General features: G+C 43.4%; 1 protein-coding gene across 2 annotated transcripts in view; it reads right to left on the reverse strand.

Annotated features, from left to right (window-relative positions):
* The window catches only part of PCYT1B (phosphate cytidylyltransferase 1B, choline), a 1,395,913-nt gene that overhangs the window by 872,801 nt on the left and 501,665 nt on the right, over nucleotides 1-21,447 (reverse strand). For both annotated transcript variants that reach the window (XM_085622422.1, XM_085622421.1), the window contains exon 4: nucleotides 6,053-6,204. In XM_085622422.1, coding sequence (XP_085478548.1) covers nucleotides 6,053-6,204 — 152 coding nt within the window. The remainder of the gene's footprint in view (nucleotides 1-6,052; nucleotides 6,205-21,447) is intronic.

Consider the following 21,447-nt stretch of genomic DNA (forward strand, 5'->3'; position numbering starts at 1 on the left):
GACCTTCAGCTCTATTTCCGGGCTACCCAGTTGCGTCACTTGGTGGAGTGGAGCCGTTGGGAGTCGGAGAAGCATTAGCTGTTTCAGGATCAAGCGGTAGCAGCACGACCTCTGCAGGAAATTCCCTTTCGACGCAAACGTAATCTCTACGCTTCCTATATCACCCGTGTTCCTCTGGAGATATGGGATCGCACTAACGTCCCCCATGAATTCACTACCTTTCCCTTCCCGCTTACTCCCCTGTTCGATAATCCGGAGTTCGCCCCTGGGATGGATTCTGTAGCTTTCGGCCGGATGCCGTTTTCTATATCACATGTATGATGCAGATGGAGTGCGCCCGTTTCAGCAATTCAAGCAGGAATACGGGCTACCTGAAGCGGAACGGCTCCGGTACCTACAGGTCCGACACTGGGCGCTCGACGAGCGGGTCCGTCCATTTGCAGATCGAAGACTTTCCCAGTATGAGCGATGGCTTGTAACGCGCACATCGGACAGACAGCTAATCTCCGATCTGTATAGGTTGATGCAGGTTCGATTCGCACACACTTACAACTCGGGTAGGACGCGATGGGAGAGGGAGCTGGGTAGAACTCTGACGCACAAGGAGTGGGAGGGAATGTATTATAGGGCCCGACATTCAGCTTACCATATGGGACTCACCGACACACTCACAAAGGTTGCGACATATTGGTATTACACCCCGGAACGTCTACACGTTATGGACCGGATGAGGGACACGAAGTGTTGGAGGGGTTGTGATCAGATAGGCACCCTGACCCGTTTACTCTGGGAATGCGAGCACGTCCAGCCATATTGGTCCCAGGTGCTAGATGAGGTGGACAAGCACTTTAACACAGCGATACCGCGCTTCCCAGCGTACACACTGTTGGGCCTCCCAAATACCCTGACCTACCCGCTTAAATCACGTAGGGGTCGACAGATAGCTATAGCGCTGGCTCAGCGACACAGAACATACTTATTCACTGGCGCACCCCCACCACTCCAACTTTCACGGGCTGGCTATACTGGTTGTGGCATGTCCTCGGCATGGAAAAGCTTACGCTAACGCTGGCAGGGGTGGGCTTCAAATACGGGGAGCTGTGGAAACCCTTTCTGGCGCTGTTGTCCTCCGAATTTCGGGAGGTCACCTGCCCTCGCTATTTGCGCTTGCTGTGCTTATGCGATGAGCAGAAGGAAGAGTAGGGATCAAGACCTGTAAAGACAGCGGGGGGGCTGATGGACGCGGAACATGGGGAGGGGGTGGGTAGGGGTTGTGTGGGAAGGGGGTTTAAGAATGTTCTGTTCGACGGCACCCTTGCTGGAACTCCTTATGATATCTTCAGGGAGGGCAAAGTCCAGCTTTGATCTCAGTCGTAGTGGTAAGGGGCCCGGCCACTCATTATAAATCCAAAGGGTGCTGATAATTTCCTTTGTTGGTGTTTCTCTGTGTGTTTTGAAATGTCAATAAAATATTTAAACCATAAAAGTATTAAGCTGAAACAAGGGGTCCCACAGGGCTCCACTCTCAGCCCCACCTTGTTTAATCTCTATGTCACGCCTTTGGCAGAGATTACAGAAAAATTTGGGGTTAGTGTTGTGTCCCATGCTGACGACACACAATTGGTGGTGTTCCTAACACAAGAAAGCACATGAGAAGGCAGCCATCAATTTTTCGATGTGCCTTCAAGAACTGGCATCCTGGATGGCTAACAACTGCCTTAAATTGAATGGTAATAAAACTGAAGTGATAGTGGTAGGCAAAGCGCCCTCGGTGTGGTCGTCAGCATGGTGGCCTCAGACACTTGGACCAACCCCTTCCCCTTGCGAGCAGGTTAGGAACCTAGGGATGTGGCTGGACACCAAGCTCTCTGTTGAGAACCACACTAGGCGAGTGGCAGGAACATGTTTTGGAGTTTTGCGCGGACTCCGGAAGACTTTGGATGTGCTGCCAATTACAGCAAGGAAAACTATGGTTCATGCTCTAGTGACATCAAGCTTGGATTATGGGAATGCACTTTATCTGGGAGCCAATACCAAATGTATACAGAGACTCCAACGCATTCAGAATGCAGCAGCACGTCTCGTTCTGAAGTTACCTAAGAGAACCCCTTCTAACAAGGCCTTAGCTTCCCTGCACTGGCTTCCTGTAAGGGAGCAAATTCTGTTTAAAGCTCTATGTGTCAGCCATCGTATCTTACAAAGAAAGGGGCCCACCTACCTGCACGACTTACTAACCCCTTATTCCCCGACCCGTCAACTGAGATCAAGCGGGACGGGGCAGGTTAGCATTCCTTCTATCAGGAGAGCAAGGATGGGTGGTCGCTCCTTTTGTTTTTTAGCAGCCAAGCACTGGAATAAACTCCCCCCGGGGCTCTGGCTGGAGGCTTCAGAGACTATCTTCCAAAAGAAGTTAAAAACTTGTCTCTTTCCCTCTTTAAGCCCTCCTGTCTAACCGTTTCTGCTTTCTCTGCCATGTCCGAAATACGATCTTTCCGTACCGCAGCGCAGGGACACACTAGTCAGTGTAGCCAGGCGCTTTATAAATTTGTTTATTATTATTATGAAACGGTGTTTGCTGCTCTGCACAGAGATGCATTTTGATGAAAACGTCTCCTGGCAATGGGGCAATATATGCTGCTGCTATGCTCCAACTGGCAACCATTGCTAGTGGCACTTCAGGTGGCAGTCCAATATCCCCTTGCACTACAGAAGGCCCTGACAATAATTTTTCACGAAGCAGAGATCTACGATTTCCATAGCAAATATACTCCCTCCTTCAAATGCACAAAATGCAAACAAACGAAGGGATGAACAATTACATTTCTTTTCTCTGTCACGTGTTGGCCATAATTACTATTAAACGCCTAGTTTAAGCATTGCTTTTTGTTTATGAATGTTATCACTTTAATATGATGATAAAGTGTGCTGTATTTAGAACTTGGCTGCAAACAAAATGCAGTACAGCATGTTATTAAGCATTTTCATCGAAGTGTGTCAATGCTGTCCTGTAGGAATTAAAGCTACAGAGCGAGAGAGTAGGCTGTCTCTAGTCGGTGACCTCTCATTTAGAGATTAGGGTTTAGAGCAAATGGCATTGCCTGTTGTCCTAAAACTATTGTCACCTGCTGGATTTATGGAAATGCCACTGAATTCACATATTGACACACTAAATGTGTGTTACAACATGCAGTCATACAGGAACACATATCACACTTACATTACTGTACATTTTTGCCCAGCCTGACAGGTGAATGCTATCTTTATTGACACTCAGTAACTGCGAAAGCAGGACAACTTGTCAATAATTATGATGCCCCTGGATGAAACTGCAGTTTGTAAAACAATAGCATTGCTTCCTGACAGGATGCTGGAATACTATCCATATCTATAGTACTACAGCAATTGCATTAATATTTACTGTTGCGCATGTTAGTGGTGACTGAGTTAATAGGCCCAGTAATTATTGGAGAGGTGCCTTCTGACCTTTTTGATAAAGCCTGGTCATTTTCCCATAACGTGGCCTTTCATTTCCTCCTTCCTGCATGTTTTGGCCGTCTTAGGTGTGGTATGTGTGGAGACTGTGGTCCGAATGAATGCTACCCTCTATAGCAAATGTAAAAAGAACAAATGATAGACAGAATGCTGAACAATGTCAAACATTCACCCCAGTACAGCGATCTCGGGTTTTCTCTCCCTATGCCATTCCAGTTTAAATCCAGCAATATGCAAATCAGTCTTGACCCTGCTCCCCATGGGAACAGTCCAGCCCAAACTACCAGGCCAGGTCCTCCCTGGACCAGAAACAGGGATCCTGGGACCAGTTTCGGAGGTATCACCCCTCATTAGCCAGGCTAGCTTGAAACCAGTGGCGCAGCGAGCAAAGGATTCACATCTGGGCATACTCTTACCCCTTTAGGGCACACATAGCAATGTTAGAAAATGAAGTGATGGATGGAGTGTTGAAATTTTTCAAACACTCACCAACAGTCAGAGATCTGGGTTTAATTCATCATTATTCTGCTTGCCACAACACGAATAGAGCACCCACAATAGGGTGAGCCCCCCTGGGCACAATCCAAACCCTGTGCGGGGTCTAATATAAGTTCATTCAAAATAAAGAAGGTGATCCAAGATTCACTGTTAAATGTCTTGTATATTTCTAATTTCTTTTCACAAAATGAGAAGCACACTATTTTCGGCACATGAATTTATTCCCTGATGAAGGGCGAAATACCCGAAATGCATTGGGATACTTAAAACTGAGAAGGACATATTAATGCATTTTGGATGATTCTGTTGTTAACTTGGAACTATGGATTGAATTTGAAATTCATATGATTTTGTGAAAACAAATTAGAATATTACATACAATTCTGGCAAGTGGAGTAACCAGGATAAAGGACAGATGGGCTACCACCTCTTCTGACACCTACACTCAACTGGCTAGAATGTGGACACTGAAACCTGTAGTAAAATGAAAACTGTAGTAACTTGAAAAGAATTCTTCCAAAAACTTCACTGCCCCTCTCCATAGACCCAAATCTGGACTGCCTAAACAATAATGCCTAGAGTTCAATCTCAGCCCATGATAGTCTTCTAACTGCCCTACATTTTCATATTTTAAAAGAAAGCTATTAAATCTACAAAATAAATCTGACTGGACAGTTGAACATTACTACCGCTTCCTGCAGTAAGGTTTCAGTGTTTATCTAAGCTATCTGTGGAGAAACAAAAATACCCAGGGAGTACAACAGAATCTAATGCTCTGTTACAAAGAGGTAAAAACAGGGTCATCAGAAAAGAGAGGCATGGAGGTATTACTCCCCATGGCATGTACCATTTAGGTCTCCGCACTCGGGCTATAATATTTATTTATAGATTAAAAAAAATAATAATAACCCTGTCCTAATTATTAATGGATACTGCTGTGTAAGCCATGTAACTCCTAAATTTCTGAAAACCCAGACAAAAGCATTCGTATGGGGTAATACTGTTTAAGGGGCACTGCCACACATTCGGTTGTGTCAGTGGTATTTGAATTTGTCAGTAGAATGGACAACGCATGAACACTTAAGTTCGCAGTATTTGAATGTGCCACTGGAAAAGGTGTTTGCATTTGTTGTGCAAAATGATCACTCATGAAATCAGCAGGAAGCATTGAAAAATACATCATATGGTGCTAAGGTCAAGCAGTGCAATGATTACCAAGCCAAAAGTTAAAATACTCTAAAATCTTGTAATCCCAACAATGCTAATACCGCCAGCACAAATTCGGTTATGTGATCTGGCCAATACAGCCCACAATTCCAAATACCACAGACACATTTTTTTTTTCATGATCTGCCCCTTGGGGTTCTACCGCAAATTGGTGTGTGCAAATATTCTAATATGGTAATTCCAAATGTTGGAATTACCACCACGCTCTAAATGATAGATTGATTTTTATGTCTCTTTGCTGAGGTGTGCTAAGTACAGTGATTTATTGATGCTGGCCTCCACAGCTAGACCTACTGGGCAGCGAACAGAGATTACTAGTTTATTTCATACAGGCCTCTAACTTTTTGCATGTTGGCCAACTTCAGGATCATTTATTTTCAGCTGGTCAAAAAGTAAAACAATTGATTACTAACACAGGTCTTCGTGCATCTAGACAAACGAGGTACCAATGCAAAATTAATAGGGCAAGAAAACAAAGCAGGTAAAAGAAAACAATGTCCTAGAAAAACGCACAGCGAAGTAGAAAGGCAGAAAAAAGAGGAAGAAAAACATAGGGAAAAAAAACGAGACAATGGGAGAAAGCAGAGATGAAGAAGAACCAGTAAGAGTTTGATACAGAGACAGCAAGTGCAGGATGGTGGAAGAAGGAGGACGGAAGTGGCACCAAGACTAGGCAACTCAGAAATTCAGCAGTCCCAGCTGGAGGCTCCCCAGAAAAACTTTGAGCGCCTGTGCTTTTTTCTTTAAAAATATGAGTAAAAAGAAAATGAAAGGAGCGCAGGTTGTAAGGATGAAGATCAACGTCTGGAATACGCATTTGAAAAGATAACGCCACCTTTTGTTTATCCAAGAACTCTGAAGTAAGCGTCCACGGAGCGTCTCTGATGACTTCATCGACATAGCGACAGTGCCTGAGGGCCTCGTACCGTTCACCTTCATTCATCACAGTGAAGCCTTTGTACTTGTGGGTCAGTTCATCACTGCAAACTGATTAAAAAACAGTAAACACAAAGCCCAGTATTATTTCAATGCCATGATAAATTACCACAATACTTGGGTGAAGATGAACAGCTGGTGACAACTACTGTCTGTGCCTTTAACACAAATAAACCATGTTTAATCAATTGTGCTTGTAAACAAGGAGGGGTTGGGCCCGTTTACAGTACCCACACTAGGCCTCAATAATATATAACAAAACTACACAGTGTATGGGTACTACAATTCATTTGAAAACTCCAGGAAAACAAAGAACCACCGTATTGGGTTGAGTGGTCTTAGTGATTTAATTCACTTTTAATTTACTTAACTTCTTTGAAAACAACTGTCATGAACATTTCAAACATGTCATACAGGAGAGAACAACGGTTCAAAACATTGATAAGACATACATAATCACAAACATGAATACAAAAATGATGAGAAACATTTGAATGCATAAAAATAGCAATTAATAGGCAGACCTATCCTTCATTTATAGTTAAAGAAAATGGCGGTGAAAAGATTTAAACACAAGTCAAAATGTGAATCCTGCCATTACACGCTAGTTGGAAACAAAAGGAACAACAGGCCAGTTGCTATGTTTGTTGACTGCATGCAGTCTAAGCTGGTTAATATCTTGTCCAACTAGCTGGGTCAACGCGTTTCGAAACCCTTTAAATATTTGCGGATTCTCCTCAGGACCAGGACTAGGTCACGCACATTAGTAATGAATGCTGGAACACACTCGGATGTCCAGTGGTCAGGCTTGTCATTTTGCTTGTGATTCTTGATTCTCGGGGGCTGAAGAAGTTGAGGACACCCTTGTGTTCTCATTTCTTAGTGCAACATTGTTGCCAACCTTTAGGAGAAGCTCAAATGTTACTTCCTACTTTACCGGCAGCAGCTTCCAACTGGCATATAATTGTGCTGGCATCCAGTTGTTCAGGAATGTATAGTCCTTTGTGGCTAATTATCCGCTCCTGTCCCTCTGTAATGTGGTCTGTAACAGGCGGGGGCATAGCATTCCCTGTAAGATTGGGGGGTGTAAGCTTCAGATTTTCCAACAATCACGCTGGCACATAATGTTAACTTACATTATGCGACAAGCAGGATGCATGAGAGGGGCTAAAGGGGCAGTGGAAAGGGAGAGGAGTGTGGATTGGTGGGAGTACTAAATGCGAGAAAACATAGGGGCATATTTACAACTAAAGTGGGAGAGTGCGGCGTTAAGCCAAGAAGGCTAACGTTGCGCTCCGTCACTTTAGAAAGGCAGGGCTGCAACGTATTTACAACAATACGGTGCAGTCCTGTGTTTCTCCTTGCACTAGCGCTAACTTTAGCTGCCTAGCGCCAACGCAGGCACTCTTGCATCATAGTGCAAGGGTGCTGGCGATTTGTAGCCGCCGACATAGAAGTTGCAACTCATCATTTTTTAAATGATTATTTAAGTGCAGGAAGGGACATCTTCCCGCATATAAACAATCATACACGGCGTTTTGCTGTTTCTATGTGTGCTGCACAATGCACAATGCAGCACACAAAGAAACAGCAAAAACATAAACAATCTTTCCCTGCAACGCAATGGGGCAAGAGTGCCTGCGTTGGCACTTGGCAGCTACATTTAGCGCCAGTGCTAAGGGAAAGGCAGGGGTGCACCGTATTCTTATAAATCCAGTGCATTCCTCCATTTGGAAACTGTCAGAGCGCGGCGTTAGCTTTCTTGGCTTAACGCCGCGCTCCAACAGTTTCCTAGTAAATATGCCCCAGAGAGAGGGAGATGAGTGTATGTATGTAAGAATTCCTTGTGAAATCCTACAGACACCTCAGTATACCTGACTGAAAGCCCCAGCACTCATCTATTTATCAGGAAAGCCATTTATTATGGGGGTGTAACACCCCAAACTCCCTCCTGAAGTAGATTGCTTTAGCTGTAGTGATGATGGATTAAAGGTTGAAGTTGAGAAGGATTAGGTCCTCCTGGCATTTTGATCTTCTCCATTTCCTTGCCTGTGTGGAAGCCCCGAGGCAGCCCATGAAATCAGTAGATTTTAATCAGAGCACCAAAAAGCACCAGAAACCATAGCAGGGCTTCCTAAGAAACTACTAATTAAAAGTAAATTGAGAGGTAACTCACACAGTGAACAGCAATCGTTTACTACCACAGTCCTTCATGCATATAGACAAATGAGAAAACTATGCAAAATATATAGGGTTAGAAAAAATTCAAGTAAAAAAGTCCCATGGTAAGTAGCTTACCTTTCTGTGCCAATGTTTAATTTGTAAATTTGTTCTTGTTAGTGCATCCACCATCTTGTCTTTCCTGAGATCCCACTAGCTGCCACCCAGCATGGTATGAGCACAGTCCCATCCTCAGGCTAGAGGGTCACAGGTGCTAGAAATATTGTGACTGAGCCATATTTCTTTGGGGGGGGGATCCTGTTTTGTAGTATGTGAGAGTCTTGCCTGAACGCTGGTTTAAATGGCGATAGAAGGACCCATGTGGTCCTATGGTGTGCCCTTGTGTCAGCCAGGAAGACACCTTTCCTTCTCCCCTCCCCTTCTCCCATTTGGACCTGATCCACCTCCTCCAGATTGTGAAGACTTTAAACCAAAACCCTTAGGACTCACGGGGCCAGGGATTCCCATTGTTTAAGGGACCGCCACAACCTAAATCTAAACCAAAAGACAAACATATCATCCTGGATCCAAATCTCTGGACAGAGGCACCTGATTGTGATGTTGTCAGATCCTTCTTTCTCACAATACATTTTACACCAATTTTAACATACATTTTTGCAAGAATTCTTCTGTTTGTGATTGGCAAGGTTAGCAGCCACAAACAGTGTTCAAGAGTTATTGTGATTTTGATGGGGATCATGATCCTCCACATTCTCGTGGTTTATGAACAGCACAGTGTTTGGAATCAGTCAGTCATCCTAAACATACCATATTATGTGTAGCTTGTGTTCATAGTGCCAGAACTGTATTTCAATATATTTCTATGCAACTTCTTCAATTTGTGTGCTTTGATTGGGCATTATTTTTGCTATACAAATATTGATGCATTTTCAGGTATAATCAATGAGTTGGTCTACAATATAAACAACACCTGGACATTTTCATCTTTAATGCAACTGTGATAATTGTGTTCTATTGTACTCTAGTCAACCTTCACACCACCTCCTTTTAGGTAGGTGTATATGAGATTGTCAGATGGTTATTGTTCATTACATATCAATAACACAGTGCCCTAGTTAGTGAGGAAATCTGCATTCTCACCCTTGATATGTCTAGGTTGTCCCTGTGATTTCAGATATCAGGGAAACAGCATGATACATGAGCTGGTCAGAGGTCCTGTTGCAGCCCTTGTATACTTGTTAGTTAGCCACATTAATTTTTTATCACTGATTTAATCACTTACGTACACATGATGAAACTTTCATGTCTAGTGCACTACTTTTGAGGTGCAGTGGAAGTTAGTGGTTCGTCAAGCACACTAACAAAGAAAATCTTTCTCACGCTCACACCAGAAGAATTTCATTTCCATAAAATAGTGGCCAATTGTGATGGGAAAACTTCCCCTCCAGCCAAACATTATTTTTTTTCAATAATTGCAATGCATAGCATGCAAAGTGTGCTGACATTACAGTGATTGAAAGTGAAACCAGTCAGTGCCATTAGGGTATCACTGACACAATATCAAAGTGCTGTGTGGTTGTTAGGCCGTATGCGCAAACACTTCCATTTTTACTTGCTCAAGTTTAAAGTTGGCATCTATTAAACAGTGACCCATAGAATACATTTTGCTTGTTTATCAGCATATGACAGTGTGTACTCAGCAACAGTTTGCTTACATATACATTTCTTGGTAGGCACATAATCATCTCCTACTTGATACAAGGCCTCAGAACAACTTCACATATGGTCCTTGTTGATTGTTGTCCATTAGGCAATAGCGCTGGGTGGGTAGAATAAATGATCACGCCCGGACCAGGGCTCAAGCACTGACTAATGGGTCCAGTTTAATATATATACTGGTCTAAGCCTTTGTTTAGACAAAGGAACATTTTGATGGATTGTCAACGTCACCCGTGTCTGAACTCTAGCTCAGCTGAATCTCATAATTTTCCTGTGAAGGACAGCAGCCTGTTCTACACCGAAGACTGGCTGTCAGATGATACATGCATGCAGGTAAATGTGAAGTTAGACCATTCAAGGTATTTTGCCAGATGATAACACCCTATGCTTTCTAGGATAGGCAGTGCTAGGTAGGAGTACAATTATATGTATTCAAATGCACGGTGATTGAAATGTTCATTCTGTTCACCATTCTTGTAACGCTGGTGACATCATGTTGCTTCATTCTATTAATCATTGGAGCGCACGTACTTTACACAACACTTCAATTGTCTCAATAAATGTTACTGAAATGCCAATTCATAAACTTTCTGTGTACCTTTTAGGACATGGCTTTGTTACTCACGAATGGGTAACATCTGTTTCCACGATTTCCCTGGGGGAATTATGGTTGCCATGTTCTGAGGTTGCAGACACATCCAGTATCCTGTCAGAATAGGCATCCGGATGGTGGACTGTGAGCAAGCCAGATATTAAGTCAATGTGTTCTGATGGTATGAGTGGACAGGGTCCCCATAGTTTTGAATCTTATGTTGCCTAAATGCACAGTCTTACTGAAAAAGTAGCAACTGTACGACATGGCGCCCAACATTCTAGTTTTGGTAATTATTTAATGGGTCTCCCAAGTAGGTTTTTTAAGTGTGCCCACAGACCCTACTCACCAATTAACTAGAGACATTGATTGTGTTAAGGACAAATCCTCCTCAGCTAAATAGGAAACTCCTATTTTTGTGTGTAGGTTGTTCAAGCTTGAACCTTTCATAGGATACCTCACTATAGTTACCTTCTCTGAATTCCATGAATTAAAATGGCTAATTCAGCACCAGTGAACATACCACTAAACTGCAGACATGTAAATAACACAAATGCTACAACAACATGGGCTTGCCCTTACGGGTGGGAATGCTACCTTCAAGGCAGAGGCACACAAAGCATACAGAACAGAAGTATTCTATTTATGCGTTACATTTCCAGGAGCAAACACACAATCAAGAATTTTTCACAAGTATGCCATAGCAACAGTTCCAAACAATTACACAGCCTGTGAAGAACTACAAATAGCATTATTGTTGTGTGTTCCTGTAGCCCATTGTTGTTTTCCCTATGTTAGCTTAATTATGCACATTGTAGACCACTTTTGCTTTGTGCACTTGCCAAATATCATGCTCGTTTTTGTGTCAGATTGCATTTTTACACATAATCAGCATATGTGTTTGCATTTTGTTCTTTCCTGAGATTTAGTCGGAACAGCTCATTCAAGGACAAGCAACATTGCTCCTTGTTATTCTCTGTGGTCGGACACTAGCACCTAGAAATAATAGAGAAACCCAGCTGCTGTTTTTGAACACACATGTTTTGCCATATAACCCGGGATGTGTCATTTTGAAAACACACAGAGCGGAGCCTTGGGGGCAGAGTAAAGGTCCTGAGATTAGAGGACTGCGTCAGCTGAGATGTAGAGCTACTATCTATGTATGCTAAGGTATGGGGTTCGCCACTAAACCCAGAGATCTATAATCTATAATAACTTAGTTTCTGTAGTGGGGGTGGGTTTCAGCAAATCTGTCAGCTAATATGGCAGGGCTTTTCATTGTATATGGTCTGCTAACCCTGCTAATGGAATTACTGACCTGTATTTGTTTTCTAATTGTGGCGCAGCTACAGCATATTAGAGCACAATAGTTTAAATAAATATTGTAAGCTTCCTTCATCTCTCTTTTTTATTTATTGTGGAAAGGTATGAGTGAGACAACATAAGGGGGTGACCTGCTACCATGATCCCTGAGAGGGTCGAGAGTGTTGTGTTCTGGGGTGTCAAATCACTTGCCTCTGGGAAGGTTAGGAGGGCAAGTGAGACACTATAAGCTAGTCTAATTTCGGCCCATAGGTACCGATGTGATATGGTGACTCAGTCCCTACATGCTGATGTTCTTTGGTCCCAGGCATAGTTCTGTTCCTGAGCAGAATCTCTGCTACATGGCGCTGCTAAAGTTTAGTCTTGTATTTATTTGTGGGTCTCCTGAGTAGTGTTTGTGCATGTCCACAATACCCTTGCACCTTTTACCGGAGACGTCCGTGGTGTTGGGGATTAATCCTCTCCAGTGTTTAGGATGCACCTAACTTTGTTGGTTATTCAAGCTTGAATATTAAAAGGTTCTAACCCAGTTTGTGTTCCACTTTGAATCCATTTCTGTTTTTCTGATGGCTGCGCAGCTTTGAAGTTTTTTATTCTTGGGTCACAATTCCAGCTGTGGCTGGAAATCATAATACATTCCATACATACACTACACGCAGCACCTAATCAATATTGACCATATGCGCTTATTGAGATTCCTCTCACCTACTGGGAACACCAATATTGGTTGCTTGGTGCCCGCCCCAATGTAGCTACACCTATATTCTTGGGTCCCCTTAGTAATGAGGGGGCGACTTGTCCAGCATTAGCTGGATGTACACCCTAAGCTGATATGGTTGATCAAAATCTTGTACAATCACAAGCTTTATAAACTGGTCTAGTTACCTTATACAGATGCTTGACTCACTTTGTTTTGCTCACCTTGTTGGCAGGGCCAGCTAGAATTGGCCTGCAAGGGCAAGCCCAGTGGCCCGCAGTGCCTACCATAAGTCCTTTAATTGTTCATTCAGTTATGGCCAAAAGACCCACTAATCTGGAGGAAATTCCATTTTGGATCACCCAAAAAAATCGATCAAATTGAAGTTGTGTTTCCCCTTACGGGACCACAAGACAAGCACAGACTTTTGACTATGTGCTTACGCAATGGGGTGGTACCCGGTTTTGGAGACTGTAACACCTGGGGGACAGTTTCTTCAGTTGTCTATACCATCTACCACGGCACTCCCTCAATGTCTGTCTTACCAGACATACTCAAACAGATAGAGAACAAACATGGGACAGCTGCTGCCCTGGATTTGAGGGGACTAATGGGGGCATTTTCCCTAGCGTCCACAATGATTCTGTCTAATGTTAAAGGTGAATCAGCATCTCTGCCTATATGCCAGAGGCTCACAGCGGTTGCACAAGTCAATTGTGAATGGGAGTTTCCTATAGTTATTGCTGATGTATACACATCCTTAGGATGCACTAATTTGGGCACCAGACCTACCAAACCACCTCTTGGCAAACCTAATACAAACAAGGAAGCCAAACCGGCCTGTGAGTTTGTTAGAAAACCATGGGATAAATCTAACCAGCAACAGAAGGGAAAACCTTGTGGAGGTTCTCCACCCCCGGAGTCCTCTGAGAAGCAGTACAATTTTCGAGATTTCACTAAAATCAAGACTCCAAACAGGTATCAGGTACCTGATTGACGTTCTCCTCATTCCTTTCAGGAATCGTCTGACCAGCAGTATGACAGAGGAGGGTGATCTGAACACAGACAAGAAGAATATGTGAAACCGAAAATGGGAGACACAATACTCGTCTGACGAGAAGATAAAGAAGGAGAATAGACCTCGTCAATATAGGACTGCGTTTCAGACAGAGGAGCGGTGGCTTTAAGCACTAAATATGCCACAGACACTGAGAACTCTCCTGCTGGACAGGAGTTGGGTGGCGACTCTCCTCCTCGACAGCGTGGCAGAAGTCACCATAGTTCGCTGGAATTTTCAGCAGTTTCTGGTAGCAAGAGCAACTGATACCTTTGTTACAGTTGAGACCATGGATAGACTAGCAGCCCTTCCAGACAGATTGTATCATTTAGATATTCAAATAGAAGGTGGTGCACAACGCACCATTTAAGCAATATTCGGGGAAAATTTGGCTTTCTTCTATGACATCCTGTTGGTGGAGGTCGATTGGTCCCCACCATTTATATGCACATCCCCGCAAGGAGAGGATGTTCTACTTCCTTCTTTTTCTGCTCTTGTCCGTGAACAAGGCAAACAATCTTATGCAGCAGAGTGGGCTATTGCACTAGCCCCTGCGCTCTATCGCAATCATGTTGGCTTGTATAAGGATTCGCCTTATCATGTAATACCCTTACGATCCAGCCCACAAGTGCAACCACAATATCCCATTAAACAAGATGCTAAGGCACCCATTAAAGAAATACTTTTCCAATTGGAGTACCAGGGAGATACTGAATCCAGTGTCTCTCAGATGAATAATCCTATTTTCCCTGTTTTGAAAACCGGATCATTCTTATCACATATGGATGACTCTCAGTGGGCTATAAGAATAGCACAGGCTTCATTTGCTCCACACATTATGTTGATTCTTCAAGATATTGACCCTGACACACTGTCCTACATAGATGATATCTACTTAACGGATGACAAATTGAATCCCCCCCTGGCCAGAGTAGATCACACAATATTGGGATTTGCTTAACTTCGCTATAAATTCTACTTCAAAAAATCGAATATAGCTTTTCTGTGTGTCCTTTTTCTAGGCTATGAACTTAAGCATGAGGAAAAGAGCCTTGTCCCTCTTTTTTTAGAGGAATTGAAAAACTGCAACCCCCAAACATGCTGAAAACTTTGCAGTCCCTGCCAGAATTTCAAAATGTTGGCAGAAAATACATACCTGATTATACACAACGCTTTAACCACTTAATGAATTAATAAGCCCTGATTTTTCCACTACACGTTGGACAGCAGAACACACAGATAGACTCAGATAATTACAATCTGACTTGCTTGAAACACAGCACTTACATACACGTGTCAATACCACAAACCTGGTCATCCGTATTTTGCTGGGTGCAATTGGATTCACTTACATCACTTTTAATGAAAGTGAAACAGTGTCCACTGCATATAAATCACCTTTATATTCCAATGTGGAAATACGTTTTGCCTCCACTGAGAAAATACTGACTGCTATGAAGAAAACGCATTATTGCTGTTACTCCCTTGCCGGTCTTAGGGGCAGTTACAAAAGCTAGTGTTCCAAATACTCAAGCCCTTTATCCTAGCTGAATAGAGTGGCCCGCTTCCTTGACAGGTGTTGAAGTAGACTTTATCTTCAACCCCTCTTTACATACACAAGAATTTCTACAGTATTAGCATGCCCTCTTCTGCTTTGCCTCTCGAACAGCATAAATATATTATTTACACTGATGGTTCATCTCAACCTGCTATAGGTTCTCAGCAGCAATATTCAACTATTATTGGTGTTGTGTTGGAATTCCAACCTCAAACAACTCAAACAACTTGCAAGCAGTCTTTGGGTGACTATACTGCACAGTTGGCTAAACTGAAGACTATGCTTCTTGCACTGGAACATACAGATCCAGAATTCCCCACACTTATAGTGTGTAATTCATACTACTGTGTACACTCCTCTAATGATGATCTACATTATTGACAACGAAACGGATTCAAAGAGTCTAAAGGTAACACACTCAAGCATAGGACGCTTTTGGTTAAGGTGGCAAACCTCTAAGAAAGGTTACCACGGACTCATGTAACATATATGTTGATTCATCAGCATGTGGGAGCACACACTTTAGGAAATTCCTTGGCTGATAAAGCAGCAACATCTGCAGTCACCACAGCTACTGTTGCTGCAATTACTTGTTCTAAAACAAGAATAGATAGTGATATCTTGGCTGCAGTTTATACAAATAAAGATGGCACCCCTTTACCTAAGGGCTCTCCTACTAACTATTCTTATTACTTGAATAAACAACACCAGGGAGCTGCAGCGCAGCTCCCTGGTGCATACTGGAGATGCCTGTTGGGCTAGTTGGCCCTCAGGGACCCTCAGTATTGAAGAGGAATTAATTCCCCAACTTACAACTCGCCAGGGGGCGCGTTTGCAGAGTGCTGCAAGGAGGGGGCGTGGCCTCCGGCACGATGCCAGTCTTTTATTTATTTTAATTTTTTAAGAAGGGGGGCTGTGTGGTTCCCCTTCTTATTCTAATTTATTGGCCCTGATGACCCCATCCCCCAGGGCCTGTCTCCTAATTCTATTTTTTTGACCCCAATCCCCAGGGCCGGCCACTGTTTTTTATTATTTTTAAAAAATATATATTTATAGACACACCTAGGACATGCTGGACAAACCGTACGTACCTATCACCATGACGATTTGCGTGATATTCATTAAAAGGCGACTATGCATACAATGAATCCACGTGGAATGTATTTACACCACTAGTGAAGCTCGGACATGTCTGATGCCCTACCGTGCCTAATCCCGGTAGACACCCTTGTCGTTTATTTATACAAACATGGGTAGCTATTGACGGGCACATTTAATACACATGCACACCAAGCCATTCAAAGGGGATTCGACAAAAAATCGACCAAAACTATGCAAGAAACCCCCCTCACGGTTAATAAAACACACATCCACTGCCGGATGTGTAATACTTTTTATTTTACTTTCTGGAAAGGGGACGAACATCACTTGAGAGTCACAGCGCGCTCCTGGCAGAGCCCAATGCTGTGTTACACCCACCATTGCCTGCTGAGTGCCACACACCTCTGTGTTGTATTCCACTAGCTAGTGCATATGCTATGACACTCTCTAGCCCATGTGCACTGTAACACCACCCCGTGAATATGTCATGCCACACTTGTCTTCGCACGGGTTATATTGCCCCATCTAACGTGCCTTCCTCGATGCCTATTATAACGCACAGTGCTATGCCATACATATTACAATCTGGGATCCATATCTTTGTCACAGTGTATATGCAACGTTACACTCCCCAGCACATATTTTATATTACAACTTTAGAGACTAGTTAGGTTACACAACACTTCCCTGTGCATATTACACTCCAAGGTGCATATCGCATAGCACGCGCTAGTGCCTGTGCTATCTCGCGCTCTCCAATGAATCTGTCATTGCGCACAATGTATTGCATATTATATTTCACGCCCGGTTCATCTTATATCACACTTTTTGGTGCATAGTTTATACCATACACTATATCTAGTTTTCATTTTCAATCGTGCTCTCAGGACTATGTTCTATATAACACTGTGTTCACCTACCCTTTTCACGGGCATTACATTTTGCGATAGGGGGTGGAGGGTCAGGGGGTGTTTCTGCCAAGTGAGCCCGGAGTCACAGTCACAAACGTCCTCTTCTTCCTGAATAAAAGTGAGATTATGCAGCATACTTGTTCATATTTTAAGCAGTTCGCATAGACACACGTTTTAAAAACAATAAAGTTCCTAATACCCGCCTTCTCTGAACAGTTAGCTTGCTGCCCCATCCCCCTCCTCCCTATCCTCTGTTGTGTGAATCCATGGGCTAGCCTCCTCCCTCCTGCCATACATGGTCTGATGTGCTGCCACTGCCCTCAATTTAGTATGATGTACCAGTCCACTCCTCCTGCCCTCCATTGCCCAATTCTATGCCCCATCATTGACCTCCTGCTTAAACTCTGTGCTTAGCTTGCTGCCCCTATTCTCCTTCCCCCTGCCCTCCGATGTCTTTGTGTATGCCCCTGCTCCATCCTTTTTGCCCACCATGTTCCATGGACCTGCCACTCCTATCTACTCTGAGTGTTCTGTTGAGCTGCCACTCCCCTCCCACCTGCCTAGCATTGTCAGATGACTGTAACCTGTCCCTGCCACCTCCACCCTGCCTGTCCACATGCCATGCCCCTATCCTCTTCCTCCTGTCCTACATGGTCCATTGTACTGCCACACCCTTCTGCCCTCCCTGGTCTGTTGTGCTGCAACTGCTCCTCCTGCCTGCCCCGTGCGGTCTGTTGTGAGGCCCCTTCCCCTGAACTTTCTTGTCTGTGCACAGGTCCTGACCCTCCCTTCTATCCTCCATCGTCCTTTGTGCATGCCCCTGCACCCTCCTTCTTGCCCATCATAGCCATTGTGCTACCACTAACCCTCTCACTTGCCATGCATGGTCTTCTGTGCTGCCATGGCCCCTCCCACCTTCCCTGTGTGGTCAGTTAGATGCCCCTGAACCCCTCCCACCTTCCCTCCATGGTCTGTGTGTATGCCATCACAGTCTCACTGTTGCTCTTCATGGTGTGTCTTGCTTCTAGTGCCCATCCTGCCTGACCTCCATGGCTATCTTGCTGCTCCTGCCCTGCCCCCTTGCCCCCAGCCCTCTGTTTACATGTGCAGACCCCTACTCCCTCCCTCCTGGCTGGTCTGTTCCATTGTAATGCCCCTGATCCATCCCTCCTGCCCTTTATGGTCTGTTATGCTGCAGCTTTCTCTCCTGTCTGTCCATTATGGTCCTGCCTCTTGCCCCTCTGTTCTCTGTTGTCCATGTGCATGGTCCTGTCCCCTCCCTCTTGCTTTCTATGGATTGTTGTGCTGCACTCCCGTCCCGCATGCCCTGTGTGGTGTATTGTGCTGCTGCAAACCCTGATGCCTGCCCTGCAGGGTCAGTTTGGTGCACCTCTCCATGTCCCTCCTGTCCTCTGTTATCCAAGTCCATGTCCCTACCCCATTTCCTTCCATGATCCAATGTACCATACTTGCGAACATTTTGAACTTGGTAAGAGGGAGATTTTGAAAAAAAACTGGGGTATTGATTTTCCCCTTTGAGTTACATTTAAAAAGAGGAGATTGTAGACAGGAGACAGATAAAATAAAGCCCATTTGAGCTTAAAAACATTGGACGTTTCCTGGCTGAATCGGGTCTGTTGGCATGTATGGTTGTACTGCCATTGCCTCTTCCTTCTGCCCACAATAGTCTACTACATTGCCACAGCCCCTCTTGCAAGTCCTGTATTGTTGGTTTGTTGCCCCTGCCCCCCTTTCCACTGCCCTCCATAGTCTGTTGTGCTGCCACGGCCCTTCCTGCCTGCTCAGTGTGGTTAAATTGTTGCCTTTGCACCCTTCTACCTGCCTTCAATTTTCAGAGTCCGTGCCCCTGGCCTCTGCCTCTCAACAGTATCCTAATGAACAACTAGATTGCTAACATTCTATATTTATTACAAAAGTGTGGAACACCTGACGTCATCTTGATGTAATCAAAACTGTAATACCTAGAGCATTTCCTTTAGAAATTACATATATGAGAGGGTCTTATTGGCATCAAAATTATGGTTAGTGCTCTAAAAGACTAAAATAAGGACATATTTTCTGAGTTTTCAAATAGCGAGAAAGCACTTTTAAATTATTTGTTACCTTTATGTTTTTTTATCCAGTTGACCACTTGGGGGAGAGGATGTGGTGTTACTTCCAGAACTGCAGACTTTGGAACTGGGGAACCAGGTTGGAGTTTCTGCTTCAGCTCGGCATTCTGTGATTCTGGTCAAATCACTTAGTCTCCCCATGTCTACAACCAAAATGAATTTGTTCTTGTGTGATGTAACCAATGCTCATGTAAAGCACTCCAATACCTGACAAGTCTGCACTATATAACACTGCAAAAACACAAAATGTTTTGCACACTTCTGTCATTGGGCTATATTTGGGCTACATATGGGTGATTTTGGGCTACATTTGGGCTCTTTTGTCTCCGGTGGCCATCTTGGGAGATTTATTTGTTATGAAGTTTGCTAATTTCCTCATGTACTGCAGTTTCCTCAGTAGGAAATGCTTTCAGTTTTTTACTTTGATTCCATCATGAAGGTATTCAGATATGTCACACATTTGCCATAAATTCTGAATGTTAGCACTCTAGTTGCTCATTAGATCACTGTAGTAAAACTACTGTTCACCATGGAAGTCTGCTCCTGGTATTAAAAGTGCATGTTTCAGTCTGCATGTCAGATTTTTTTTATGAAATAGAAGAGGATTTGAGAAGTCACTCAAAATGTGCCCTCATTTTCTTTCTTCAGCATTAATCATAATTTCTATGGCAAAATGAACCCCCTCATTGTGTTCCTTTTTAAATTAAATGTTTTAAGTGTTACCAGTTTATTCCAATCAAGATGGCTTCAGGTGTGCCATACTTTTGTCATAATGAAGACAGTAAGCGCTCTAGTTGTTTTTAAGAACACTCTGGGACATTCTGTCATTGGGCTATACTTGGGCTACATCTGGGTGATATTTGGGCTACATTTGGGCTCTTTTGTCTCTGGTGGCCATCTTGGCAGACTTATTTGTTATGAAGTTTCCTAATTTCCTCATTTACTGCAGTCTCCTCAGTAGGAAATACTTTCAGTTTTTTACTTTGATTCCAAAGGCATTCAGATGTGTCACACATTTGCCATAAATTCAGAATGTTAGCACTCTTTTTGCTCATTAGATCACTGTAGTAAAGCTACTGCTCACCAGGGAAAACTGCTGCTGGTATTGAAAGTGCATGTTTCAGTCTGCATGTCAGAATTTTTTAATGAAATAGAAGAGGATTTGAGAAGTCACTCAAAATGTGCCCTAATTTTTCTTTCTGCAGCACTAATCATACTTTTTATGGAAAAATGAACCCCCTCATTTTGTTCCTTTTTAAATTAAATGTTTTAAGAGTTACCACTTTAATCCAAGCAAGATGGCTTCAGGTGTGCCATACGTTTATCATAAGTAGGACTGTTAGCGCTCTAGTTGTTCTTTGGAACACTCTGGGAAGCTGCAGTAGAACACAAAGGAATCAACTGACAGTCTCTGCCCTTGTTGGATGTACATGTTTTACTGAGAATGTCAGACTTCATTCTCACATGACTGAGAAAGATAATGTGAATTTACAGAAAATAAGCTCTCAGTTTAGCTTATAGATCACCTTCCAAACCTCTGTGGGTAAAGCATGAGAAAATATTTTTCTCTCAATCATGATATCCCAGCAAAAGGCTTTTTCACATGGTGAAATCACCTTAGAACATACCACAATTCCTAAAATGAGTATGGTACCATCAACAAATGATTTATAATGTAACTAAAGTCTTAAAACCTTCTATTAACTGCAATGCTTTTTAATGAGGTGCTATCATGTATATTGGTCCCAAGATGGCTGCCAACACTTCTTGGATCAAGTGCTGACAGCCAATCAGATCTCAGGATGAGATGTGTGGTTAGGCTCCGCCCACATATATATATATGATTTTACTTTCGATTTTCTCAGGAACTACTGAACAGATTGACACCATTGACTGCAAAAGGCACATCCCTGACCTGAGGACTACCTCTCTGCCAAATTTCAAGTAATTCTGTTCAGCCGTTCGGGCTGTACCTTGGACTAAAGGTCCCTATGGAAAATTGCATGGGGAAAACGCGTTTTGG

The sequence above is a fragment of the Triturus cristatus genome, chromosome 8 (genome assembly GCF_964204655.1).
Source record: "Triturus cristatus chromosome 8, aTriCri1.1, whole genome shotgun sequence".
Taxonomy (NCBI): domain Eukaryota; kingdom Metazoa; phylum Chordata; class Amphibia; order Caudata; family Salamandridae; genus Triturus; species Triturus cristatus.